This window comes from Theropithecus gelada, chromosome 18 (genome assembly GCF_003255815.1).
Source record: "Theropithecus gelada isolate Dixy chromosome 18, Tgel_1.0, whole genome shotgun sequence".
In the NCBI taxonomy this organism is placed as follows: Eukaryota; Metazoa; Chordata; class Mammalia; order Primates; family Cercopithecidae; genus Theropithecus; species Theropithecus gelada.
This window is the reverse complement of record NC_037686.1, coordinates 4,651,842-4,679,250: the sequence shown is the minus strand read 5'-3', so window position 1 is coordinate 4,679,250 and position 27,409 is coordinate 4,651,842. Positions and strand designations below refer to the sequence as shown.

General features: G+C 47.4%; 1 protein-coding gene across 3 annotated transcripts in view; it reads left to right on the top strand.

The window, feature by feature from the left end:
• The window catches only part of MTCL1 (microtubule crosslinking factor 1), a 124,400-nt gene that overhangs the window by 74,372 nt on the left and 22,619 nt on the right, over nt 1-27,409 (top strand). For 2 of the 3 annotated variants that reach the window (XM_025365365.1, XM_025365367.1), the window contains exons 5-9: nt 1,559-2,872; nt 3,977-4,132; nt 14,114-14,344; nt 16,006-16,203; nt 24,762-24,929. In XM_025365365.1, the coding sequence (XP_025221150.1) occupies nt 1,559-2,872; nt 3,977-4,132; nt 14,114-14,344; nt 16,006-16,203; nt 24,762-24,929 (2,067 nt within the window). Of the gene's footprint in view, nt 1-1,558; nt 2,873-3,976; nt 4,133-10,850; nt 10,974-14,113; nt 14,345-16,005; nt 16,204-24,761; nt 24,930-27,409 lie in introns of all 3 variants that reach the window. The other variant, XM_025365366.1, reaches the window with a different exon arrangement.

Below are 27,409 nucleotides of genomic sequence, written 5' to 3'. Positions count from 1 at the left end.
TGGGCCTGAGCCTTCCTGGTCATACCGTTTTCTCCCTTTCCATGGGGTTCGTGGTGAGCAAGGAGGGACCAGGCAGAGTGGAAGGAGGAAAGTTGGGAGGTGCCGAGGGAGGTTTTCTTTCTTCCAAATTGTGAGTGTGCGACCAGACTGCGGCAGAGAACGAGCCATGCTCTCTGAGTGTAGAAGCTGCATTGTGAGCACACGTGACGATCTGAAGGGGTTCATTCTCCCCCGGGGGCTGACTTGTTCCAGAGAAGGGCGACAGGCCTGGAGAGGAGTTTGATGCCTTTTCGTCTACGAGGGCTGTGGGATTTGACTCCCGTAGAGCCATTGTTGACAGTTTCTCTGTGTGATGGGGGAAACCTTTGCTGAAGCCTTTTGGAACTTTTGATGGCCGATCAAAGAGGAGTGATTTGTGAAATCGGTTATTTTTCCCATCTGCTGGATGTGAATAGTAAAACGTTTTTGCAAAACCAAAATGGGGAGTTCCTCTGGCTTCAAAACAAGGAGACCAGCCCTGCAAAGCAGAGTTGACTTCCCAGTGGATCCAAAAAGTGCCGTTCTGACCTCAGCCAAGCATCGCAGGCTGTGAACAGCAGAGTCAGCTTTGAGGATCCTCCAGAACCCTCTGGAAGGCCTATGAGGACACTTCTCAGGTTTTGATACACTTGACTATCCAACATTTAACTCCTTGCCTTGGGTCTCCGAGTTTAATTTCCTGCTGTGTCACAGCAACTAAAGGGAAAGGAACATAAGCAAAGGTTCTGAAGTTGCACTTGCACGGCGAGAGGCTGCAAGGAGCCCAGGTGACTGGGTGTGCAGTACCCAGTGTGTACCCAGAGCTCAGTACTGACTCAGTACGTGCCTGGACTTCCAAGCACCCTCATGCTCATGCCTCATTTTTTTTGTCATAACATTCTTGTGGGACCTTAGGGCTGGGGAGACCGGGATGGGGAGAAGCGAATTGCCCTGTCTCAGGTACCTTAGGAAACCAGGGGAAAGCTGAGCTCTTATTTGGGGTGGCCTGACTTCCCCATCCTGGTCAGACCTCGTGGATTGCCGGGCACTTTGAAAGAAGGAGGTCCGCACGTTGGAGGTGGGTGAGTGCAGCAGGGTGGAAGATGCTCTGAACCCTGTCTGCCTGCACCAGGCCTTGGTGAGGGGTCCTGCTGGCTCTCACTGGTGCCAGTGAGTAACCAGGTGGGATCCACAGAGCAATGAGGGGTTGCGCATTCCCGCTGGGTTTTGCGCCTCATTTCGTTTTCCCTACTTCGCTCATAACTGGTATGATGATTTCCATGTGCACTTTTTTTTCCAAACTAATTTTTTTTGTTTCTTTTGTTTCTGTGGCAAAGCAACAAACTGTAGGCCTTTCACAGGCCCCAGGCCCACCTCTGCTTTGTCTTGGCTCTTTCTCTGTGTAACTCAACGGCACCGAGGGGAAGATGGGTGTTTGATGTTTGTGTGCATTGGGGGCGAGGTGTGAGGGGAATCATGAAAAACACGAACATTTGGTATTTTCAAATAACCCTTCTCCCGGGCTGTTCTCTCCTGGCAGGATGACAGTGCCGATTTGAGGTGCCAGCTCCAGTTTGCCAAAGAGGAAGCCTTCCTGATGCGCAAAAAGATGGCCAAGCTAGGACGGGAGAAGGACGAGCTGGAGCAGGAGCTCCAGAAGTACAAGTCCCTGTATGGGGATGTGGACAGCCCCCTGCCCACGGGGGAAGCAGGCGGGCCCCCCAGCACCCGGGAGGCCGAGCTGAAGCTGCGGCTGAAGCTGGTGGAGGAGGAAGCCAACATCTTGGGCCGGAAGATCGTGGAGCTGGAGGTGGAGAACCGTGGCCTCAAGGCAGAGATGGAGGACATGCGGGGCCAGCAGGAGCGGGAGGGCCTGGGCCGGGACCACGCACCCAGCATTCCTACCTCACCCTTCGGCGACTCCCTGGAGTCCTCCACTGAGCTCCGCCGCCACCTGCAGTTCGTGGAAGAGGAAGCGGAGCTGCTCCGGAGATCCATCTCCGAGATCGAAGACCACAACCGGCAGCTGACCCACGAGCTCAGCAAGTTTAAGTTTGAGCCTCCCCGGGAGCCGGGCTGGCTCGGGGAGGGTGCGAGTCCTGGTGCCGGGGGTGGGGCCCCCCTGCAGGAGGAGCTGAAGTCAGCCAGGCTGCAGATCAGCGAGCTCAGCGGCAAGGTGCTCAAACTGCAGCACGAGAACCATGCGCTGCTGTCCAACATCCAGCGCTGCGACCTGGCAGCGCACCTGGGGCTGCGTGCCCCCAGTCCCCGGGACAGCGATGCCGAGAGCGATGCAGGCAAGAAGGAGAGTGAAGGGGAGGAGAGCCGCCTGCCCCAGCCCAAGCGGGAAGGCCCTGTTGGCGGGGAGAGTGACTCGGAGGAGATGTTCGAGAAGACGTCGGGCTTCGGGAGCGGGAAGCCATCGGAGGCCAGCGAGCCGTGCGCCACGGAGCTCCTGAAGGCCCGGGAGGACTCCGAGTGCCTAGTGACCCTAAAACACGAGGCCCAGCGGCTAGAGCGGACGGTGGAGCACCTCATCGCGGACACCGACAGCTTCCTCCGTGACGCGGGGCTGCAGGGTGGTGCACCCTCGCCGGGGCCTGGCCTCCAGGGTGAAGAGGAGCGGGGCGAGGGGGACCAGCAGGAGCCTCACCTGCTGGGGACCATCAACGCCAAGATGAAGTCTTTCAAGAAAGAGCTTCAGGCCTTCCTGGAGCAGGTGAACCGCATTGGGGATGGCCTATCCCCCTTGCCCCACCTCACAGAGTCCTCTAGCTTCCTCTCCACTGTGACTTCCGTGTCCCGGGACTCCCCCATCGGGAACCTGGGGAAGGAGCTGGGCCCAGACTTGCAGGTAAGGGGGCTCGTGGCTTCGCCTCCCTGCTCCGCCTTGCTCTTCCTCCTCCTCGCTGGCATTGCTGCACTCGGGCTCACGCTGCTCACGGCTGCTTGGTTATGATTTCAAACCTGCATTGTACTAAAGCCTCCGGGGCAACCGGATCCTCTCTCTTGGTTGGGCTCCGTTTTTTTTTTTTGTTTTTTGTTTTTTTTAAGTTTTCTTGTATTGCCTTGTTTCTTTTTCCTTTTTCCTGTCTTATTTTTAACTGCGCCACGGCTCATGGTTTAGAGGCCCTCCCAGACACGAGGCTAAGCCCAGTGGAAGCGATAGGGCTCGACGCAGGCCGGCCTTGCTCCTCTCTTGGTATCTCAACCAACCAGCCACACGCTGAAGAAGCCGTGAGGAGGCTAAGACAAACGCATGTCACAGTCAGGATAATTAGCAGACTCGCTACCAAGCACGTCCCTTCCTGGGTGTGTTTCAAGGGACACAGTGCAGTCCAAGGCCCTAGGCAGCCCAGGCCCCCATTCCCGCTGGAGGATCAGCCAAAGCGGGCGAGGAGCGCGGTGCTGAGAAGGATGGTTTTGGTGGAAAAGCGCTGCTGGCTCGTGCCGCCCTGCCGCCGCTGGGGAGGGCGCGGAGGGCCTCCGAGGACTGCTGTCCTAGCCTCGCCTGGGTGCATGGCCCAGCTGCCGCCCTGGACTGTGGCTTTGGCTGCTCGACCCACAAGTAAGGAAGGAAGAGCCTCGTTTTCCGTTTCCTTCACGGGTAGCGTGCTTGCGGTTGAGTTCTGGATTCACGCATCGCCATCGCATGTGCCCCGTAACCAGTGTTTCGCACCCCCACTTTCTCTTTTTGCTTTTCGGATGTGTCCACCCGCCCTTTTGCTCATTCTCATCTTGGGTCTGTTCTCTTCACTTTCGTCCACCGCTGTCTTTAAGCTGGTGTTTCTATTTGTGCTGTTCTTTGGTCGTTTTCTCAGTCGTCTCCCTTATCCATTTTTGTTTTCTTTATCCCCTCTCCCTGCCTCCACCTTCTTGTCCTTTGTTTTGTTTGTTTGTTTGTTTGTTTGTTTAAAATTTAAAAAAAAAACAAAAATCCCTCCCGTGCACCTAACAGTCCAGACTGAGAGAGCAGCTAGAGTGGCAGCTGGGGCCGGCCCGAGGGGACGAGCGGGAGAGCCTGCGCCTCCGAACTGCACGGGAGCTGCACCGCCGCGCAGACGGGGACGCCGGGAGCCATGGGCTGGGAGGCCAGACCTGCTTCAGTCTGGAGGTCAGCGTGGGCAAGCAATCCCCGCCCCCCTTCCTTTTTCTGTGTGGCTGGCTGCGTGACGTTTTCTGTCCCGGACAAGGCCCCGAGGGAACATGGCAGGAGGAGGTGGAACTAGGTGGAACTCACTTGGCAGCAAACCCATTGTGTGCACTGGGACAGGCAGGTGTGTGCAGGTGCATTCGGTGAACTGCTGTGCTTGTCAGACAGAGGGACAGCTCACCGCAGGCGCTGTCCACCTCCTGTTTCTTTAGACCGGGAGCCCCTGGAGGCAGGCCGATTGTTGAGCGCGCAGTGGCTTCTTGTGCAGTTGCAGAGAACAGGGATGAAAACTCAGCCCGGGCTTCCCTGCTCTGGAGGAAACTCCCCTTAGGGCTCCCCTTTTTCGGTTGTTGCCTGTGTCTCGTGTGACCATCCCACGGTCTCGAGTGATACTGCCAGCCGGTTGGTAGAATCAGGGAGGCTCACTCCTGACCTGTGGGCACCCTTAGCAGGCTCTTTCACCACAGTAACCCAGTGTACACAAGGCTGCAGCCACCACAGGGACCATGGTTGGAACTGTTGTCAGAAGCCTGGGAGAGTGAAAGCTCTTAGACACAGGCCACCCCACCCGGGAGAGAAAGAGGGGGTTCCCAAGGAGCTGTTGAATGAGGAAACACCTTTAAAAGTCCAGATGCTGTGTCAGTGTAAAGTATGATTAGTAACAGAGAGAGAATGCAATGTCCTGCCATTGGGGACTTACAAGGGGGAAGTGTGTCATAGCTCCCCTAGTCAGGGGCCAGTTTTCCCTTCCCACTGTAGCTCTTCCTTCTTTGCCATGGGCTGTTTCTGGAACCACAGCTCCGGCTACACAGGGCGGCCCCCTTCCCTTTGATGGTTGGTTTTACAGGAACTGCATCTCCCTTTCCAAGTGTTCTGCCCTTCAAGGTGTGTCACACATAGCTGTGTGCAGTTAGAGCCTGTGTCAGACAGCTCTCCTCCCGGATTCTTCCTAGGTCCTTATTGTGTAACCTGGAGCAGTGATAAGTGGTCACCGTCGTGAATGCGTAGCATAGCTGCAGAAACTGGGACTGATTGGGGAGAAGCATACTGAGTTGAAGCAAACCAAATACTGAGGGACAATAAAGCTTCACAAGAAGTAGATTAGCAGAGTGAGCTGGTGCCACGGGGCAGCACAGGATCTCCAAACGGTGCAGCTCGGAAGGGAACAGCAGGTCTACAGATGAAGGCTCTCATTCTGCAGATGAGAAAAAGGAAGCCCGAGAAGTGAAGCGGCTTGCCAGTAAACTCTCCTCCTGGTTGGTGGCAGAACTGGGTCTAGAACAGCCTTCAGCCAGCTGCAGCCCCCACTCCCCAGCACATCCCCGGAGGGGCCTGATCTGTAGCGGTGGGAGAGCCCTGCACTGACCCCTGGGTGCGTTTCTAAAGAGTCACTCTAACAACTAATTGTACGGCCGCAGTCTTGCCATGGAATGGCACCACATCCATCTAGCTTCCTTTAATTTTGTATATTTTAACAAGAAAGCTAAAAATCTCCATAGTGAAAGGCCAGATCTAGGGAGCGTCATTTCCTAGAAGGGGAAGCAGTATGAATCAGGAGTTCTAAACAAACATCCCTCGTTCTGATGTTTTTTATTCACAAAGACATTTCACACAGGAGAGAAAACTCAATTATGCTGCAAACACATCCTATTTTATTTTATTTTATTTTTTAATAAGGTATGTTCTGGAGCCACTTGGAATCTCCACAGTGTTTCCTTTTATTAGAGGAGCTGGATGTGGATCTGTCGCAGAGCCTGGGTCGGGAGAGGCAGCCCCGTCCCTGGTGTGAATGTCACTCTGACAGCCTTGTTAGTTTGGTCTTTGAATATGACATTGTGTTAAGGAATTGTACAATGGATAATTCTGGGGAGCAGAACTCTTAAAAGCCTTTTAATGAGAACATCCCTGAATTTGCTGCCAACAATTGCTTTCCCATGAGGCTCTAATGGAAACAGTACACAAAGCCCCCGTAAGTCAGCCCAGCCGCCCAGCCGGAGCTGGAGTAACTGAGGGAAACACAGCACCGACACCTTCACGCAGACTGAGGCAGGGCTGCAGCTGCAGGTCCCGCCGGTAGCTCTCTTTGCTCCCTTCTACGTTTCCCTTGAAATAACCACCAATTTTGCCCTCAGGCCAGCCACGACTGTACCTGTGTGGATCCCCTTTAGCTCTCTGTCCGTAGTTCCTCGGGGGTGTGGGAGGGGCCCAATAGCACACCTAGTATCAGGGCATCAAAGAAGAAACTTTCCATATTTGAGCAGAAGTTTTTAAAGAGGATTCATGTCTCAAGCTGCACTTCAAAACGCCTCTGTGTCTTTTGCCTTAAGGATTTTTGTATTTGGGGAAAGGGGAAAGAAGGTAAGTTATTATTTTGAAAGATTGAGGCATTTTGGCCAGACCAAAACTGTAACTGCTACTCATAGTTGTACCAGCCACAGCAGTTATAACATTAAAGAGGAGAAAGAGAAGTGCATTCTTACACATGACACATTTTAGCAGATTGCAAATCTGGGCAGTGGAGGAGCCCTGCTGCTCAAACGCCGTCATTCACTAAACCTGGGAAAGGGGCGGTTTCTCCAAGGCCAGCATTCTTACAGCCACAGCCAGAGCAAACTGAAGTCAGAACCCACGGACACCCACTAACACATCAATGCAACCACGCAAAAATGAACTGCTAAAAAAATAACAGACTTCAGGACAAGTGTTCCTGCTGCCTGCTCTTCTCAGGAGATATTAGCGAGATGCTCACACTGTGCACTGGACTCTTCCCTGACTTGGCTCCCTGGGGTTCCCATCAAACGTGAGACATTCGCATTTGTTAAGAGAGAGTGGTGTGTGGAATGGTTTGGAATGTGTGAGGCACCTTAAAAATAGTCCTGAATGAGAAGTAGCCATGCACGGACGCTGGTCGGATTTCAGATATAAAGGAGACCAGGCCTGTGACCAGAGGATTGAGTTTCTGGGTCAGAAATCTCAAAGAGCTCTTCTCCTCAGTGCCTGCTTTTATCCTTCAATCAAGGAAGCACACAAAGCACTCACGATCCCACGTGCCTCAGCTGTGAAATGCCAGCCACAAGGAAGTTACGTGGGGTTTTATGCCAAGTATTTGCACACATGTGTTGGCCTCATGTACTGCTTTTGAAATAAGTGGTTGCGAAACTGGCCAGGACAAAATGGAACCCTCCAGAAAATGACGCCGTGGTCTTGGTGATGGAATTGTCCTAATACAGGAGTAGTATTGCTAGGCACTCTAGTGACGGCCATGAGAAGCCTTGCTTTTCTGTTTGTGTTTGAGATTGTGAAGATAATCTTCGTAGGTGTGGGAAGTAATTTATAAGCTGCTTTCTCTGGAGTTGGGGAAGTTAGCCTTTGTCAGTCAGTGTGGGATGCAGCTCTACTGGGGATGACATGGGCGGGAGTTTCAGAACACTGATGTGGGGAGAATGGTTACGGTTGTCAAGACTAGTGTCTCAGCAGCCTCGGAAACAAGTGAGGGTGGTGTTGGTTTAGATGAGCTGCTTTAATAGGGAGATCAAAATGAATTTGATGTATAATCAGAATCCTAGGTAAGTGAACAAAGAACGGTTTTTTTTAGAATCAAACCTTTGGGGATTGGGTGGTAAAGGGAAATACTTATTTTTTTAGAAGATATTTATGTGTCATGTGAAACTTTTCTCCAGATGTATGTGGTCGTATGCAGTTGTGTGGCAGTAGAGTAATTCTAGGCTGAACCTGTTGCCATAGCATGTTTGTATGTTGTTTTTTGTAACATTGGAGTGACGCTGGCATCCCGGCTAGGAGCAGTTGTCCGTGGGAGTTTTAGTATTGCATTAGCAAAAATGGACAATAAAGGAAAATGAAACTTCTGATAGATCAGGAGGATCTAAGCGTGTCTGTTTGTGAGCAGGCAGCAGTCTACAGAGAACACTGGAGCCTTCGCAGGTGAATCCGACTTCCCCCGTGAACAGACTCGTAGGACCTCCTTTTCTGTAACTCTTCAAAGGTGTGGTTCAAACAGTCATGCAATCTATAGAAACTAAACTAATACATCTTTGCTTTTCTTAAACAATACACTTGATTAGGATGTCTGTTTTTACACCTCATAAAGCTTTTGGCTAGCACCTAATGCATTAAATAAGAAGGATTTTTACATTTTGAGTTTATAGAGTAATGTGTAGCTGGAAAGTAAAGCTGGCAGGAGAGCAGCCTAGGTGACCTGGAAACAGTCCTGCACAGAACACCTGAGACAGGAGGGAAGCCCCGAGGGCAGGTGTGGCCACCGTGTTAACGCTGTTATCTCCCCACGCTTTAGACGGTGCCTAGCACTGGAGGTGCTCAATAAATACTGAATAAAACACTGCATAAAATACGAAGTATCCTCTTAAATACATTGCTGAATTCCCAGGAAATTTAGGGGAATCTTCAAGAGTTGGAATTGATTTTAGAATTGGGACCCAGAAGGCCAGACACGGTGGCTCACGCCTGTAATCTCAGCACTTTGGGAGGCTGAGGCGGGCAGATCACTTGAGATCAGAAGTTCGAGACCAGCCTGACCAACATGGTGAAACCCTGCCTCTACCAAAAACACAAAAATTAGTCAGGTGTGGTGGCATGCACCTGTAATCCCAGCTGCTCGGGAGGCTGAGGCAGGAGAATCACTTGAGCCCGGGAGGTGGAGGTTGCAGTGAGCCCAGATCATGCCACTGCACTCTAGCCTGGGTGACAGAGCGAGACCCTGTCTCAAAACAAAAACAAACAAACAAACAATTGAGAACCAGAGCGGTCTCTGTGGCCCTTGGGTTTCAGCAGCTCCAAAGGAACAGAGGATGGGACCCGACATCACAGGGAAAGAAAGGAAATGAATGAACCAGAGAAGCATTTGCCTGCTGGCCCTGGGGCAAGGAGCGAGGAGGCAGTGCGGATACTTGTTTCCCCAGCAAGAGCTCTGCATCAGGAGTGGGAGCGTTAGAGCTGGCCTCACCCAGGGTCAGGCTTTGAATTGATGTTACCAGTTTGGTCCGGGAATCCCCAGAGAAAGGGATTTGTGTAATATTGCGAGCTCCAGCAAACAGGAAACCAATCTGGAGGCACATCCTCCACCCAGATCCATACCAGATCCATAGGTGAGTGCCCCTAGGAGATGAAGTCACACAAGCCAGTAACGTCCAGCAGGAACACGAGTTGGCAGACTCGGCAAATGGGATTCAGCCCTAAGACTGCAGATAATAGAATTTTCAGATGGACGCTATCAGATAAGTGCGTTCACAGTTATTAAAGGCAACCAAACAGGACAACAGTATGCCACCATCATAAAAGACCACATATATTTTTTAAGTAATAGAACTTTTAGAAATGAAAAATTAGTCATTGAGGTCAACACGTAGGGAAATGCATCTTTTCAGAGAACCCCAAACAATGCTTCATATGTATAAAAGACTATAATAGTCTCGAACAACTAGCAAATCAAAGAAGCATTTAATGCTCTCAGAAATTACTGAGTTTTCTGAAAATAGGATGTTTAAATCTCTAGTTTTCAAAATTTTATGCCAAACTTGGTGAATCCCCAGTGTCTGATTTTCTGTCTCCGTTCTTCTTTCCTTAATACCCCTTTCTCGTATCCCCAGTGCTAAGGAAAGTGCTCTGCTCTTTTATTTTTTGCATTTTCTGTTCTTAGGGTGTGATCTTCACTCTTGACTACCCAGGTACCATCAGATTAGGAGGAGCAAACAGTATCCTCAGGGAGAAGTAGTAGATGAGTTAAAGGGACTCAGAATGAACCAGTGAAACAGCACATATTTTATTGCAACAATATACTCGAATTCCCAGTTTTATAAATCACCTGTTTTCAAGTAGCATAATCCAGTGGGTAAACTATCATGCTTAAATTTTGATGATGCCTGAGATTTTTAGCATAACAGTGTTTCCATCTCTAAACACATTTTATTTCAAAAGTAGTGACACTGACTCCTCTATCATGGCATTAGAACATAAAAGGTATACTTTACCAATAAAAGTCATGATACGGATTCCACCACCTGTCTTTAAATGTAGTAAGTACATCTTTGTGCGATTCTCCTTAGGCAACATGTGCGATTGGGAGGCCTGAAGCCGTGCATCTCTGCTCATTGATGAACCCCCACCCTATTGCCCTGAGCATCGGGGTCAGATCACCTCGATAAAGACACCCTCGGCTGAGCAGGAAAAACTCTAATAAGAAAGCATATGAAAAACTTAATTATGCAACTCAGAAAGACCCATGACTTGGGGAGGGAATCCAAGAGGCTGATGTGTAATAGGTGGTCATGCTTGCCTCGGTCATAGTCAGCTCTGACCATCCCAGCGTCCAGAAGCCACTATGGGAGCAAGGTCACCTCTGGTGTACTTTGGCCTTCTTCTCTCAGTCTGGTTTGTGGTTATGGTGGCGGGTGAAGCTGCCCACCCCCCTCCTGGGTAAGAGATGCAGGGCAGGTGGAGCTGTCCCTCCCCAGGTAACTCAGGGAGCGGTGGGGTCTAGCGGGAAACCCCAGGGGAGCTGCCACAGTCACTCCACTGCTGCAGCGCCCACACATGCTGTGTCGCTCGGTGTGTGTCCCTGGCTTGTGCAGATGTCTGTCCTGCGTCATCACCTCAGGCAGAGTTCTCATTTCCACTAAACCCCTTCCTTTATCCCACCGATCAGCTCAGGGGCCCCTCTGTTTTACCTGAGCAGAGTGTATCCATAGAGGAGCTACAGGGTCAGCTCGTGCAGGCGGCCAGACTGCATCAAGAGGAGACAGAGACATTTACAAACAAGATCCATAAGGTAAATATTTAACACAGATTTTTCAGCACAACCGCTTCGTGAACTGCACAGCCCCAAAGGAGAAATGCCACGATGCATTTTCAAAGAAGGCTGTCTGTTGCGTACAGGCTGCTAGACTCCCGGGCACCTATGGGAAGGTCACCCAGTAGAGCTGTCCCCTCTCAGATGTCCCTAAAGATAACTCTGCTCTAGCACATGCTCTAGCACATGCTTTTCAGCATCTACACTGTGGTCTCAGCAAGGTCTTCCTCATACCTAATCTAAACTGTCCTGCAGCAGTACCAGCCTAACATCAAGTAAGAGCCTAAATGCAACTGGACAGAAAAGTGTGTCTGTCACCTCTGCTAATGTTGGGTGAATTTTCTGATAGAAAAATCAGCAACCTCACCCTAAGCCATTGCCTTCAGAAAACTGCCGCAACTTGAGCTGTGGCCTAATTAACCTCTGTTACTCTCGCTAATTACCTTTTATCTGCAAATCCTTCCCCAGAGTTCCCAGTAGAAGGGATTCACAGATGTAGGCACTCATCGCCCTGGACATCCATGAGAACGGCCCAATCCCTGCCACCCCAAACCTAATTAAGTTGTGGACAGAGATCTAGGTTCAGAATTGCTGCAGCTGCTCTTCCCCTCTGTATTTGTTCTTGAAAGATAGTTGTGTCTTTAAAACCAAACAAAGCAAAGCAGTTGATCTTGAATAGAGCACCTTGGTGTTTTAAAATAAATATCCTATGCAAATAAAGTCCTGGTGTATCTAAGAACTTACTTTGGCAAGGAATGTGTGCTACACATAAGCCCCCATGTTGACTGAGGCCATGTGATTTAAGTGGGTCACAAACTGATTAAAGGAGTGAGTGCCTTCTCTGTACCTTGCAGCTTAGGGAAGGCAGGGCCGAATGCCAAGATCTAAATACTTTCTGCCAACTTCTACCACTACATGCATGACTCAATTTTTAAGTGTTTCATTTAGGGGTCAAATTGCACATCTTATTATCAGAGGAAAATAATTCCATGTTACTTGAAAGATGGATTCCTAAGTAATTAAACAAAAAAAGTTTTGCATGGCACCAAAAATTGTTTGAAAAGTGAGTTTATCACTGAAGATGCTGCTAGCACAATGTCCGGGGCCCACGTGTTTCTAGTATGTGGGTTGATGATGGAGGAGTATTGCGGAAGAGCCTTCGAATGGTAGGAGATGTCCTTCAGGCTTGTTCAGAAGGGAAGGGAAAGTGTCCCCCAAGGTGCCCAGAGGGCAGAGGACTGAGCTCTGAGACTTGGGGAGTTCACAGAGTCGTGGAACAGAAGGAGCTGGAAAGGGCAGTGGAGACGTGAGGGAGAGAAAAGAAGCTCTCCAGGAGGGCCTGGGCGCAGTGCTGGAGGCCAGTCCGAGTGTCTCAGCGCCTCTCCACAGCCAGGCCCAGGGCCTCTCCACAGGCAGGCCCAGGGCCTCTCCACAGCCGGGCCCGGCGCCTCTCCACAGCCAGGCGGGGAAGGGGCTCACATTATCTTCACATGGCCCCTGAGGCCAGTGAAGCCTGCCTAGCAGCAGTCAGTTGGCTAAGACTTGTAAAAGAAAATAAAACTACAGGACTTTCTAAATGGATTATGTCAAGGGCAAAGTTAAGTCCTGGAGACTGAGTCATGAACATGTTTGCAGTTTTGTTTCTTAGATTATAGATGAACTCTCTTCCTCATTGTTCTTGTTCTGTGAATGACCAAGAGACCAGAGACCAGACCGCCCTTCTTTTTAATTACTGATCTTTGTTATAGATTAACTGCCTCTTCTATTGTCATGTACCTAACTCAAACCAGATGGTGCAAAAGATCCCATGACTGTTACATCTTCAGTGTGAAATGTTAAATACACTTCCCCCACCCAAAAAAATACCACGTTGACTTACCAGTAGGAAATTGCAGATGCTGGGTGTCTGGTGCACTAGGCTGCCCTTGTGTCCACAGGGGAGAACAGTGGTGGAATGCTGAGGGTTGCTGAGATGGTGAATAAAATCACCTATTTTCTGTTATTTCGGCCAAAACTACAATAAAGGTCAGGTATTAGGAGAACAGCCACCAGGTCGTTGTCTAGACCTGTGGACCTTTGCAGAGCTGCCTCTGACTCTTCACTGGCCTTCAGCGCGTTGGCCTCCGGCAGCTGTGGTTCTATTCCCATGGCCTCTGAGTACCTCCCATGGTACTTTAAAGAGAAAAATAAATCCCTTCCTTGGTTTTTGGCATAAGAAGGAGTGTTAAGAGAGGACAGCTGATAACCTTCAGGCTGGCATTCGAACCTTTTATTGGTCTATAGAACACAAAGCTTTGATCCCATAGTATCACTTTAGCTACTGTAAATATTATTTATAGATCCTATTCTTGTGCCCTTCTGTGCAAAGCGGTATTTTATTCACTCTTCTGCTTTTCAGTGTTGATACACAATTATCGTTTGTTGCTTAGAAGAGTGTCTATACCAGGGGTGTTTTAAAAACGGGAATTTAATGTGGAGATGCAAGATACTTTTTCAGTGACACTTTTCTTTTCCTAAGAGATATGCACATCTAATAGGAATGTCAAGTCTTTAAGCATGGAAATAGGCTGTCAGACCCACTTTTCTGTTTCCTCGCTGTTGTATGCAGTCGAGGCCTGTGTACTTGGAAGAATTCCTTCCACCCAGCCTGCTGTGCTCTCCACCAGCTGGGGTTCTCTTCTGTCAGGGCTGTGGGGAGTCAGGGGGCTCAGGAAGTAGAGGGGAAGGATTTCCACTTCTTTTCTTCTTTACAATTGAATGTGCGTTTGAGTGCCCAGCCCATGGACAGAGGGGAAATGGAATCTGCTTACATGGGATTTAAGTCAGTGGTAAGCCGCACTTCCGAGACATATAAAACACCATGAGAGACTTGGCAATGAAAAATTGTCACAATACCTTATTTTGAAATAGCACTTGTTTCTGAATCACAAGATTCATGGGGTTTTGTCAACAGGAAACGTCTGAAGCCCTTAATCAAACTAAACTTCTGGGGGCTCCTGTGTTTCATATCTTATATGCAGCATGACAGAGACTGAGTGGCAGTTTGCAAGGACTCTTGGTTTGGTTTGGGTGGCGGATTGGATTAGCCGCTTGTCACACTGTCTCTTGTTCTGTTCAAGATGGAGGAGGAGCACCTCTATGCCTTGAGGTGGAAAGAACTGGAAATGCACAGCCTGGCTTTGCAAAACAGCCTCCATGAGCGAACCTGGAGTGATGAGAAGAATCTGATGCAGCAGGAGCTCCGGTCCTTGAAGCAGAACATTTTCCTCTTCTATGTCAAACTCAGGTGGCTGCTGAAACACTGGCGGCAAGGGAAGCAGATGGAGGAGGAAGGAGAGGAGTTCACTGAGGTAACTCCACTGTCGAGTTCCTTTTATTTGCATCTGTTTTGTTCTTGACCCCAGACACTGCTATCTCCCCACGCACCCTACACACAGTCATGTTCTATTATTTTATTTCTCAATATTTGATTAACATCTAATATTGCTACAACAAACATTTAGAGCAATTCATACAGATGCTTAGATAAGAGAAAATTGAACACAGGTGACTGAAACATCCATCATTTTCCTATACACAAGCAAATATAACAGAAGTAACATTACAGTAGCAAGAACAGGTATGCAGTGCTAGGCATAAACTTACTGAGAATAGTGCAGGAACGACATGAAGAAAACCACAGACTTCCCTATGAAACCTGCGTGATGTTCGTGAGTGAGGGACTGGCAGAGGCAGGTGCTGTTGGTTGCCTGCTCAGTATCTACTCTCTCTTTTTTTATTTGTACATATTCATGGGATACAATTGCAGTTTTGCCACATGGATATTTTGCGTTGTGGTGAAGTCATTATTATTTTAAATTGTTTTGTCAATTTTGATCCAAGAAATGGAAATGCAGCAGCTTGTCCAGTTATATATGAAACTAAGAATTCTGTGCTATGCTCTGACCTAGTTTTAAGAGTGCCCTGGTCCATAACTCCACGCTGTAGCAAAGTTTCGCTCCTGTCTCCTTTGCTGCTCATTTATAAATTCATTGATGTTATCACCCTGAGGTCCTGCACCATCTCATTCAACCTGGCTGGTTTGTAAAAGCTAGTTTCTAAAACTTTTGCTCTTCTTTCTATTTGAGTTTTGTTCCTAGATGTGAAAAGCCGTCCTGCCCACACAGTTTTAAAAGGATCTTTTCTAAGCTTCAGATGACTCACTTTGCCACCTCTGGAATTTGTATATGTTCTTCCTGTTATGCCTCAATTCCTAGGTTTATAATAGAAACAGAACAGAGATCTTTGCCTTCTGATTGCTTTTGTATTGATTAAGTCAGAGTGACTGATTGCACTGCGGGCTCCTTCCTGGCCTTGCTTCCTGGTGCACCCGGGGCGGGAGCCACTGGTGTTCTGTGTATTCTGTACATCCACGACCCTGGCTTCTTGGCCAGCTGCTTCGAGGCATTGTGAATAGATGGTTTCTTTTTAGCTCCCAAAGACCTTTTGTCTGGTTTTCATTGTAGGGAACAGTGTATGTAACTCTAAGTTCTCATCCTAGGAATGGGAAAATACAGTGCTTCTCTTTCCTCAGGGTGAAGAAAGTCTTCAAAAACTAACTCCGCCAGCTTCCAACTGTCCGTGACATAGAAAACCATTATTAAGCAAAGCCTAGAAATCGTTTTAAAGTTTCCTGTTGATTAGTACTCTGGAGTTCCTCCTCCTTTAACTTACAAAACCATAGCTATTAGTAATACTAATTTAAAAAACAGTAGAATTAAAATTTCTCCTTAATGTCTTCTAATGTCTTCTCTTAATGTCTTCTAATAAGCTGAGCACCCACCCTGTGCTATTTAAATGCAGAAGGTGCCCATGAGTGAAATGGCCAAAATGAGCATTTTAGGGGTAAGGACTGAGAAGTATAGGCGTTGATAATCCATAACATGGATCATTATCCTCAAACAATGAAAATCAGGCTCTACAGCAAAAGGATTTGGCTGAAACTGTGATCGTCACCTCCTGCCTGTTTCAGGGTGAGCATCCAGAGACCCTCTCTGGGCTCGGGGAGCTTGGAGTCCAGGGGAGTCACCAGGCGGATGGCCCAGACCACGACGACAGTGACCGAGGCTGTGGCTTTCCAGTCGGGGAGCACTCCCCACACTCCCGGGTGCAGATAGGAGACCACAGCTTACGGCTGCAGACCACGGACAGGGGACAGTCCCACAAGCAGGTGGGTGCCTCAACCCGAGCCCGTCACCCTGCCCACACCAGGGAGAGGAGACTTCTAAGCCACATTTGTGTCATTTTGTTCCCAGTGTTGGTGTTCAGGTAGCAGAAAATTCCACTGCCTGACTGCGGTCACCTGTTGTCATTTGTGATGCTGGGTTTTTCCTAGAAATCACCTCATCAAGCCTTCATCTTAATGTCAGCCCACCCTTTCATTTGAGTTACCCATATAAATAAGGACTGTAGTAAGGCCAGATCAATGGTGGTGTCCCTGTTGGGGCCAGTGAATTTACCTCAGAGAGTCTGTCATTGGCAGCATCATTCATTTGGCAGCATAACATATAAGGAGCAAAGGACAAGTTTAAAAAAAAAAATCCCCCAATGTGGAAGAAATATTTCAAGTTCTCTTTGGCCCACTTGAAACATAATGCTCCCAGATAAAAGTATTTGATGACACCTTGAAAAAAAGTAAAGTATGTAGAATGAGAGGTGAGACTTCAGTGTTATTAAGTAGCTGTTATTGTTGCCAAACACCATAGAAATAGACTCTACTTAATAAACCAAAAGATACTACTCATAACATCCAAACTGCCTGCATTTTTCTACCAAAATGTCAGTGACGGAGGATTGGAGTAAGGAGCTCCTGAGTAGGACCCTGTGTTAACGCTCTGTCGCTCCCAGGCTTCTGAGTCCCCTCTAACCCAACTTTATTATGTATTAATTACAATAAAGCTGCTCAGGAGGCTCCTGGGGTGCAGCTGGACGCCCCTGCCCTAGGAGGCCTGCGTTCTGGGCTGAGTGCGCAGAGCCAGGTGGCCACGGGGGGCGGCAGTCATATGGGCGCGGCTCTAGCCTCTCAGCTGTAGACACTCTGGGGCACTCCCTCTGCACTGGACGCCGCAACTGCTGCTCCTCCCTGGCCCGGGCTCCCGGGGCCCAGAGCCGCTGCTTCTAATGGGAGCGGGCTGTCGCCAGAGCGCTGGCTCGGATCCAGATGACAGGCAGCGACCTTCTGAGTGTAGGCTGAGGGGAATTTGGGTTCCCCCTGCTCCCTCTCTATACAATCAGATTTTCACACCCAAACAGCTGTTTCCTATGTACACCCGTCCCCCCTTCATTCTCCCTGAATAACATGACTTAAGGAGATGATACTTTCAAAGGAACTTTTATTCACAGCCATCAGAAAGTATGCCGTTACGCCATTGTTCGTGGGAGAATTTAGGTCATGGAATGAGTTTTCCAGCAATAATCTAGTTAGAAATGAAAATGCTACTTTGCAAATAATGCTTTAAAATCTATTAATTTTACTTTTTTGAAAGAAATGTTGTCATTCAATCTCATAAAGCATGTGTGCTTGCCTCCCATAATATTGCCACTGATGGCCACTGTTCCCACCTCACCGCAAACCTGCTGCATCTAAGACAACGTGTTTCCCATGCACTCACGCAGACGCTCTGGACGAGGAGACACCTCGCACATCTGGTTTTCTAAACAACAGTCATGGAAAATGTTATTCTCAGGGTGGAAAATAATGTGAAGTCACTCAGCTGGAACCTTACATTCAGCATATTTTAATGTCGTTTCCCTTTGCTTCCTGCTTCTTCCAACACTAGTTTTTAGCAAGAGATGGACCCGTGAGCTTCCACTGCGGGCCGCGTGTTATAGAAGCACGTGGATAGGTGGCCGGGTGGGGTCCAGACACTGAGACCCAGGTCTGCCGAGTGGGCCAGTGTCCACAGTAGTGAGCAAGGAGCTCACTACTGCGTGCACAACACTCATCTGTCCAAGGACGGAAGATGGACGAGCTCTACTGTAACAACAGCTGGTTCTCTGGGAGGGAACATTCCCGGTTAGAGGATTTGCCTCTCTGTGACTGGCATGAGTATTAGCCAGGCAGCTGGGATGCAAGAGCCAGGGCACGTGTCTCGCAGAGCTGCACAGAGCCGGGCCGTTGCAGAAACGCGGAGCACCTCGCAAGGCGATTAGTAGCATGGGAAACCTAGCCAAGCCGTTTTCCCAAGGACAAGTTCTCAGTCACAGTGTTCCTCAGGCCTTGGTCTTTGCTTTGTGACATATGGAACATTCTCACAATTGAACTCAAGTAGATGGCAACATTTATCATGTCCACAGAGGTTTAAAAAACAACTGCATACACTGATCAACCTTGGGATGGCTCATAACAAATCATCAGGTTGGCAGACATTTGGCTCTGCAGACACTCCCTGTTTCCCAGTGTTCAGCTACATGAGTTCATGGTCATGACCTGGTAGCTCTAGAGCCACAGTGAATGCTTTTCAGAGGGAATCGTATAGTTCTCCTTGAGCTCCAAGACTCTTGCCACTGTGTTAAGCATTTGAGGTCAGCATTCCTAAGGCTGTTTATGCATTTCATACTGATTCGTAATTCCTGGAATCCAGCTTCTTCACACAAGGTGATGAATGGTGTGGGAATGATGGCCCTGGGGCGCCAGCATCTCGTTTTCCCTGCTTGGGTTAACTGATTTAAAAAGAAGTTACTTTCTCATTCAGGGATGTGACCTAATTCTCTTTATCATTTAATAAAACAACTAAGTAAAAAAAAGTGTGAAGAACCTAATATAAAATTCATAGCAAGAGCTGAAGGAATTGTATTTCATATTTCAGTCTTCTCCTGCTACAGGTCACTAACGAGCCTCACCCAGTCCAGCCTCGGAACTGAGTAGACTCCACTTCCCTGGACCTCTGCTCCTTGTCGGGGCTCCTGTGCTGCATTAGGGCCTTCAGGGGCTGCCTGAAAAGTCAGCCTTTCTCCTGCAGACAGAAAGCCCTTGGCTCCCTGGGCCTCCGGGGCTGTGGCTCTCCCAGGCCCCAGCAGTCTTCCTTTCTGGCCATGCAGGCTGCCCACCTTTGCTTGCCCAAGTTGCAGAAACTGCACGCTTGCCAGAGGAGGCCTCACATCAGAACTGTGATCTGCCTGACTTTTTTTTTTTTTAATAAGAAAGTTCTCTTGAGCCTAGATGGTGTTTACATTTCAATTTTGTACGTCATACTGTGGTTCATTCTTCAGTTTATCCTGCAGCTGGGAGGCCTCCCCTATAAGGCATGCTTCTCTTTCTGTAAAAGGAACCAGATCAGAGCTTGGGATCGTGAAGTGTTTTATCTTTGCCATGTACTTGTGGTGCCAGTTGTTCTGTCACTCCGAAAGTAGCCCCTGCGTGAGGTAAAAATTCACATGCACAGATGGGTCCTTGGTGGAAGGACTCTCCCCGCCCCGTCCTACTTCCCAGAGTCAAGCATGGCCAGCAGTTTGCCACAGGCCTTCCGAAGTGCCTAATTCAACCTGGGACCTCACAAATAAGTTTCTTCCCTAGTGACCACCTGATTTTCATCAGACTTGCCCTGGTTTCCTAAGCCTTTGGGTTGAAAACTGTGTTTACAGCTTATAAAATATGTGCCTCATCTATTCTTTCCCGGATCCACATTCGTTCTTGGGAAGCTCTCGGTGACATTTGTGGAGCGCGCAGCCCAGAGCCCTCCTGGACGGGATCACCGGGCAGACTCTTGGCCAGAGGGCAGAGGACTTCTATGTGTAAATGACTCTAATTCCCATGATATTAATCGATGATATTTTCAGGGTCTGTCTTCAGTGGCCCGTTCTCTGTAGGGGATAATGGTTTTTAGAAAAGAACTTTTCTGGATGTAACAGTGAAGGTTACATTGAGGAGAACAACAAATGGCTCATTTATAAAAATGTTGCCGGCTGTGTGAACGTATCAATTCTAGCTAATCTCACAGGAAAGAATTTCTCCAGGGACTCCTGCTGGTGGAGGAGTTGCCTGTGTTGAATGCTAAGCGAGGTCTCTAAAAGGAGCTATGCGTGCCTTGTGGGGGTCTGGGCAGCTACTGCATCATTCTGGAATTCCCCTGCCTCTGTCAAGGAGCCTAAATAAACGTGGATGCTGTCATCTCTATTTTGTGACTGTTGTTTTGTGGGTTAACCCATAGCAGCAAGTCAATGTGTGTTCCAGCTTCAGATTAAGCTTATAATCTGTTATAAAGTTAGTGGCTCTGATGCAAGCAACGTAGTTGGTGGTGGTTTAGCTCTTTTGTAGAGCTGTGATTTCACCTGATGAAATCCTAGAAATCTTAGGCAAGAACAATTTTGAAAAATAGCCAGCATTGCATCACAAATACCTTGATACATTACCTTATCTACAAACTTCCATTTCCCTTTCTATTAGTAATACTTATTAATAGACTTGGATATTAGACTTGGATAGATAGACTTGGATAGCAGTCTGATGGACCAAAGACCAATTCTGAACCCGTTAAAAAGTTTGACGTATTACAGCACATTGTAAGTCTCACTCAAGAGAGCTGAGCTAGGTGAGGCTGGAATGCCTATAGGCGGAGGAGAGGGAAATAGTTGGAAGCTGTTTATCCTGCTGCTTTGCTAGAAAATCAGCCAGCTGATATCTGAATGAAAAGCCCGATTTTTGAGCTGAAACTGACCTACACTCAACACATGTACAAGCTAAAAGGTTGCATCCTAGACCCCGACACAAAAGGTTCAGAAAGTCCCGCATCCAAGAAGACTTACATCATAAAGATGTCTTAATGGACCTGAGTCTTCATTTGATTCTTGACTTGATTTGGGTCATCTTTTTACCCAGAAGGTAGCCCAGCAAGGGGTGCCACCAGGGGAAAAAAAATAAGAGAAGTTAACTTTTAGGTATTCTCTCAGAATGACTCACTATCATTAATTTCCCTTGATATGGGAAATGGAATTAGCTTCATGGGGATTAGATGGCTTCTGCAAGGTGAAGTTAAAAAAAAAAAAAAAAGAAGAAGAAAAAGGCTTGGCAGGGTATAATGTCAGAATTCGAATATTCCTGGCTCCGTTTGTTGGCCTTGGAAGGGGACGACCTGGACTGCAGTCCAGGATCTCACTTCCTTGACAGTAGAACCTTGGCCCTCAGCCACTCCAAGCCGTAGTTCCTCCTCTGTAAAATGGGGAACATAGCATATGCACTCAAAATTGATGTGACATATAAATAAGGTCATGTTGGCGGTAATTTAGTACACCCCCTGGCCATAGGAAACACCTATAATATTAGTAATTATCGTTGCTTTTTTTTTTCATGTGTGTGAAAGTCATTAGAAAAATCATGCCCATCTACGGCTCATTCTGGGTCTTCAGAAATGTTGACATGGACGTCTACTTATGCTGTTGCGTGCTAATGGTAGGAGCTGGCCTGGCTTCCTGCTGTGCCACATGCTGCTCTTGGGGAATGATGATAACAGGTACCAACAGCATTGAGCTGGGCTCTTTTGCTCCCTTTGGCCACCTTCACCCCAAAGCAATTCTGGAACTCATTCCACGTTGATTAATGTTATCCTGGTTTAATAGAGCACTGTTTTGATTACTCTGATGCAAATGTGCATAAATCATTAAGGCTTAAATTTTATTGAATTCAGTATCTGTTAAAGCCAAAAAGTACTTGCTACCAGAGAAACCAGGTTTCCAATCTGCAAGAGGACTGTACAGTTCTGATTCTAATGTCGTGTAGTGTATGGGCCAAGAACAGCATAGTCTGATACCATATGTAACTTGGCATTCATAGGAAACTATTGATTACATATGACAATGTATTATATGGTTTTCTGCTTTCTTTTCAGTGAAAATTAAATGACTTCTCCAAAAACTGGATCAAAATTATTACCATTATTTTCTGCTTGAAATACTCTTGACTCAAAAAGCAGTGATTTTTAATTTAAAATCCAAAGATGAAACTCCCAAACAAATCTACCACAAAATATATGTGATTATTCAGCAAACAAATTCTATATGAAGATGTATATTTCTGAAAAGATTGTTGTGACACGTCTTATCACTCAACTGTACTTAGATAAGTTTTAGATTTTTTTTTTGAAACAGGGTTTTGCTCTGTCACCCACACTGGAGGGCAGTGGTGTGATCGTATCTCACTGTAACCTTGAACTCCTGGGCTCAAGCCATCCTCCCATCTCAGCCTCCTGAGTAGTTGGGACTACAGGCAAGAGCCATGACACCTGGCTAATTTTTAGGTACTTTTTGACGTGGAGTTTTAAGAACTGTTCTGTGTTTGTCACAGCTTCACATATTTGGCGAGCATGTCTTTGAGTATAGTGCTAATTTATTTCTATATATAAGACTCATAGATGGTTCCCTAGCTTCTGAGTTCTTCAAATGTTAACTGAACTGTACTCTTAATGCGTTTTGTCCCAGAGTTATTAAAGTAAAAATTGTTCCCTGTGAGAAAAAGAGCAATAAATATGAACAAACAGGCCTTTCTCCTCCATCAAAAGTCCATTGTAGCTGGGCACAGTGGCTCATGCCTACAATTCCAACATTTTCTGAGGCTGAGGCAGGTGGATCACTTGAGACCAGAGTTTGAGACTAGCCTGGGCAACATGATGAAACCTTGTTTCTACAAAAAATACAAAAATTAGCTGGGTGTGGCGGCACACGCCTATAGTCCCAGCTACTTGGGAGGCTGAGGTGGGAGGACTGCTTGAGCCCAGGAGGTTGAGGCTGCAGTGAGCCGTGATCCACTGCATTCTAGCCTGGGAGACAGAGCAAGACTTTGTCTCAAAAAAAAAAAAAAAAAAAAAAAAGTCTACTCGATTAAATACTGGCGACAACTATGGAGATCCCTATAATAAATCTGCTCATATTAAAGAATTTCTCTTTTTAATACAACTTTATTTTTGAATATATAAATTATATAAAATATATAATTATAAATGTATATAATATATATTTTAATATATATATAATTTTAGGTTCGGGGGTACATGTGCAGGTTTATTATATGGGTATATTGCATGATGCTGAGGTGTGGGCTTCTAATGACCCCGTCACCTAAGTAGTGAACGTAGTACCCGATAGGTAGTTTTTCAACCCTTGCCCCTCTCCTTGCATCCCCTTTTGGAATCCCCAGTGTCTGTTGTTCCCTTCTCTGTCCGAGTATACCCCGTGTTTGTCTCCCACATATAAGTGAGAACATGCGGTATTTGGTTTTCTGTTCCTGCGTTAACTTGCTTAGGATAATGGCCTCCAGCTGCATCCGTGTTGCTACAAAAGCCATGATTTCATTCTTTTTTGTGGCTGTACAATTTTATATAAATACAAACATCCATCCAAAGTATCTTAAATTCCTCCCATATATGTTTACCATTTTTGTGTATGTTTAGTGGATCAGCTAGATGGATTTAGAAGCATGACTGCGGAGTGAAGGCCGGTGTGTGTGCAGAACCGGAAGGGGGGGTCCCCAGTGTGCTTGCCGAACCAGGGAGGAGAGGTTTATCAAGTTTGGGGGATGAGGAATTCTGAGAGGGTGGGGCTCTGTTTTTCCATACTAGAGCTTGTCTATATCCAGTGGGACTTAGAGAGCTTTTATAACTCCTGCTTCATAAATGCACCAAAAAGAATGCCCTGAGACCGCCCAGAGAGCTTGTGATGTGCTTTCAGTGCTGATTGGAAGAGATGGGCTCACGAGGCTTTTATTGTCAAGGTACCATAATTGATTCAGCATGTTTCATTCATTTGGCCAAACCTTTCTGATATAATGCCCTTGCTGAAATGTACTAAGATAGAAATCATGGCTTTGAAATTTGACTTCAAAAGGCTGGGCAGGTTTTAGAACATATAAACCATTTTAAGTTAGATATAAGCACATTAGTAATAAAAATGCACTCTTCACTTACCAGACACATTTGCATGCTTAACATGAGCCAAGGATTGTGCCAAATACTGGAAATGTGAGGGTGGGTCTGGCTTGTCCCTTTCTGAGAGGCAGAAAAGTGAGGGCTAGTAGTTCCATCTCAAGGAACCACAATAAAGCCTTCATGAACAGGTTGCGCATTTCACCTTTGGCTTTAATTATTAAGCATCAAAATGTTTAATAATTAAACCCACCCACCAACAGTGGCCATGCGTGTCGTATCTGTATCCTTTTAGTAACCACAAGTCAGAGTCTGATCTGACTTGTGCATAGGAGTCCTTGGCCTTTGTTAATTTTCCTCTAGTACAACATCTGGCACTAGAATGGCAGCATATATATGAGTGGGTGTATCGGTCTTGTCATATCTGCACCCCCATGGTAGTCTTGTCAGCCCAACTCAGTGTTCTGGACACCTGAAGTCACACAGTGACTGGCAGCCCTGGCTTCGCGGTTCCCTGTGGCCTCCTAGAGTTTCCTTGCTCCTGCTCCTCAGGGCCCAGAGCACCTCTGTGGCAGGTTCCCACAGCGCCAGCCCAGGTTCCAGCCTCTGAACACAGCTGCCAGGCCACCAGGGCAGCCTTCCTTCTACCTTCCTGCTGATCAAACAGGTCCTCAGTCTCAGGCCCAGGAGACCGATGGCCAGCAACAGGGACCCCTTGCTCCCTGGCAAACTGCAGACTCCCCACCCGCCCTGCACCCACTGCCAACAGCACCTGGGAGACAACCCCCACCCTACCGTGATGGCCAGATCCTCTCCTCTTCTGACCTAAAAAGTACGCTTGCAGGAGGTGGTGGAGCCTGACTCAGTGTTCCCACAGGTGGTGGAAAACCAGCAGCTGTTCAGCGCCTTCAAGACCTTGCTGGAGGACTTCCGTGCGGAGCTGCGCGAGGACGAGCGTGCCCGACTGCGGCTGCAGCAGCAGTACGCCAGCGACAAGGCAGCCTGGGACGTGGAGTGGGCCGTGCTCAAGTGCCGTCTGGAACAGGTACCACCCTCCCAGGTCTCTCTTGATCCTGACTATGTGTCTCTGCTGTCCAGGATATGTGGAGGAGAGTGGGCACAGAGAGATTCAGAACCATGGGCTTCTTGTCCAGGAAAAAAGAGAGGAGTGACTGTGTCTCTTCTTAAAGTGCAGAGGCCTCATTTTCCCTGATGTCCCCTCTCCCACGTATGCAGTACGGCCTCCACCAAGCAGCATTTTCAGAGCAGCGTGTATTCTCCCATTCTGCATTAAACAAGCGTGTATTTAGCTCCATCAGAGGATGGCCAAGCTGAAGCTGTCATCACACTGAGCTGACATCGCTCTGGACAGCAGCAAAGCAAAAGCAGACTGTGGTTTAGTTGTCTTTGAAAAAGGTAAATGCATGCTTTCGTTGAGATTTTTCAAAATATCAGAAAGAACTTCGAGACCTCCCACTGCATGCCCAAGAATTCTAATCAATTTCAGTCTCCTTATTTATACCAAAGGAAACTGAGGCCCAGAAGAAACAGCTCAGCTCAGATAACAGAGCCATTTAGTGCTAGGGCAGGAAGATCGCCCAGGTTTCCTGCCTCCACCGCACACCAGAGGGAAGCCCCAGCATAGGAGTTAAGATCAGACATAGCAAGAAACATCCTTTCCTAAGTGTTTCTTCCTTGGAAACCATTGAATGTCATGTGACTTCCTACATGGCATCTGCTGCTGAGAGCAGCTCTCAAGGTTTCTTCCAGCCGCTTGATCATGAGGAGGGAGGGCAGATCTGTGTATCCTTGGTAATCTATTTCCTAGATTCTATTTTGAGGCAAACCATAAAGTAAGTAAAATTTTATAGGAATTGGTCTGGTCATGAAAGGAACAGAATTGCCTAGAAAGGAGACCCCCTGTCACATGGTCTTGATAAAAGATGAAAAAGGCTTGATGTGTCAAAAAAAAAAAAAAAAGAATAAAAAACAAAAAAATAAACTGTAGCTCTCCTGGTGCCCACAAGTTCCCCTGCATTTCCACCTGGCCGCAGCAAGCAGCGATGTTGGGCTGACAGCCGTGGGTGGGGCAGGGACACAGCCTTGCAGGCCTGAGCATCAAGCGAGAGAGCAGCTGGCCTGGTTGTGGCTCCTGCCTGCTGCCCGCGGGAGATTTGACCTAGATGCTCCGTTTATCTAAGTCCCCGCCTGCAGCGTCAGCAGCGAAGGAGAAATGACTAAGGACAGTCTCTGATGAACTGCCTTTAACCCTATTTAAAAAATATGTTTATAGAGGGAGCTAAATGTTTTCAAAGCCCGAACTGTGGCTAAAGAAGGGAGGTGTAATCTTCGATGCAAGCCAGTTTCAAAACATTTCATCTTTGTTTTATAGGAACGTAGTATCCACCCACAGGTTTGCTACAAATAAACCCTTAGGGAGAGTCCCTAAATACCAAAAAAATAAAGCTAGAACTTCAGACCCAGAAGCCAGCAGGTGGTCATAGGTAGAGAGTTTATCTTCTGCCCAAATCATTTAGGAAGTTTCTTAAACGTTTGCAACCCAGGAAGCAATGAATATAGGATGATGCTAGCCCATTTGTAATAATCCCATATTTACTCTCTTCTACTTAAATGCAAAACAGTTTAATTCTGCTACAAGTTACCTTCCTTCAGTGGAGCCCATGTTGATGACACTTCCCAGGTCCTCGATTCCTTCAGCAGACTCCTGAGTCAGGCCTTGCTCTAAATGTTGAAGATCCAGCAAGAAATCAGATGTTCCTTGAAGGGGTTCTCAGTGCAGTGGGGGACCCAAACAAGTGCTGTCCTTTATAAAAGCATGGAAAGTGCCCACCAGGCTTGCACATAGGGCTGTCAGGGAACAGGAACATGCAAGGTACATGCCTTGGCTTGAGAATTCGGGGAAGGCTGTGAAAGTCCTGCTGAGAAAAATCTCAAAGGATGGACAAGAACTGGAATGTGGAAAAGAAGAGAAAGGAAGTTTCAGGCAAAGAAAAAAAAAAAAAAGAGTACCGTGAAGAAAGGAGCATGGCTCATTTGATAAGCTTAGGTATGAGGGGAAAGAATAATATTTAAGGAATTGATCCTTTAATTCTGATTTTATCATGAAAGCTTAGATTCCCTTTTTCAAAAGATTATTCTGGCTTCAAGATAGAGAATGGATTAGGAGCCATTAGAATTGAATGGATTAACCTAGGGTTAGTGGTCTATAGACTGAAATCAGGGAATTGCCGAACTAGAATAGGAAAGAGATGCATCTTTACGATCACTGACTTTCCACCAAAATTGAGCGTGTCCTCCAGTTATAAATGTAGGCAACAAACCCAACAGAAATCACGGATCTTTTTGAAAGGAAATATGGAATGAAAGAATAAGAAGTAATCACACATCTCTCCATTTTCCTTTACAATTGTTGTGGATATCCCAGAATTAACAGTGAGGAGGAGACTTTTGGCTTCACCAGGCTGCCACCTGGGTCCACAGTAAAAATATTGAGGAGCCCTGGGT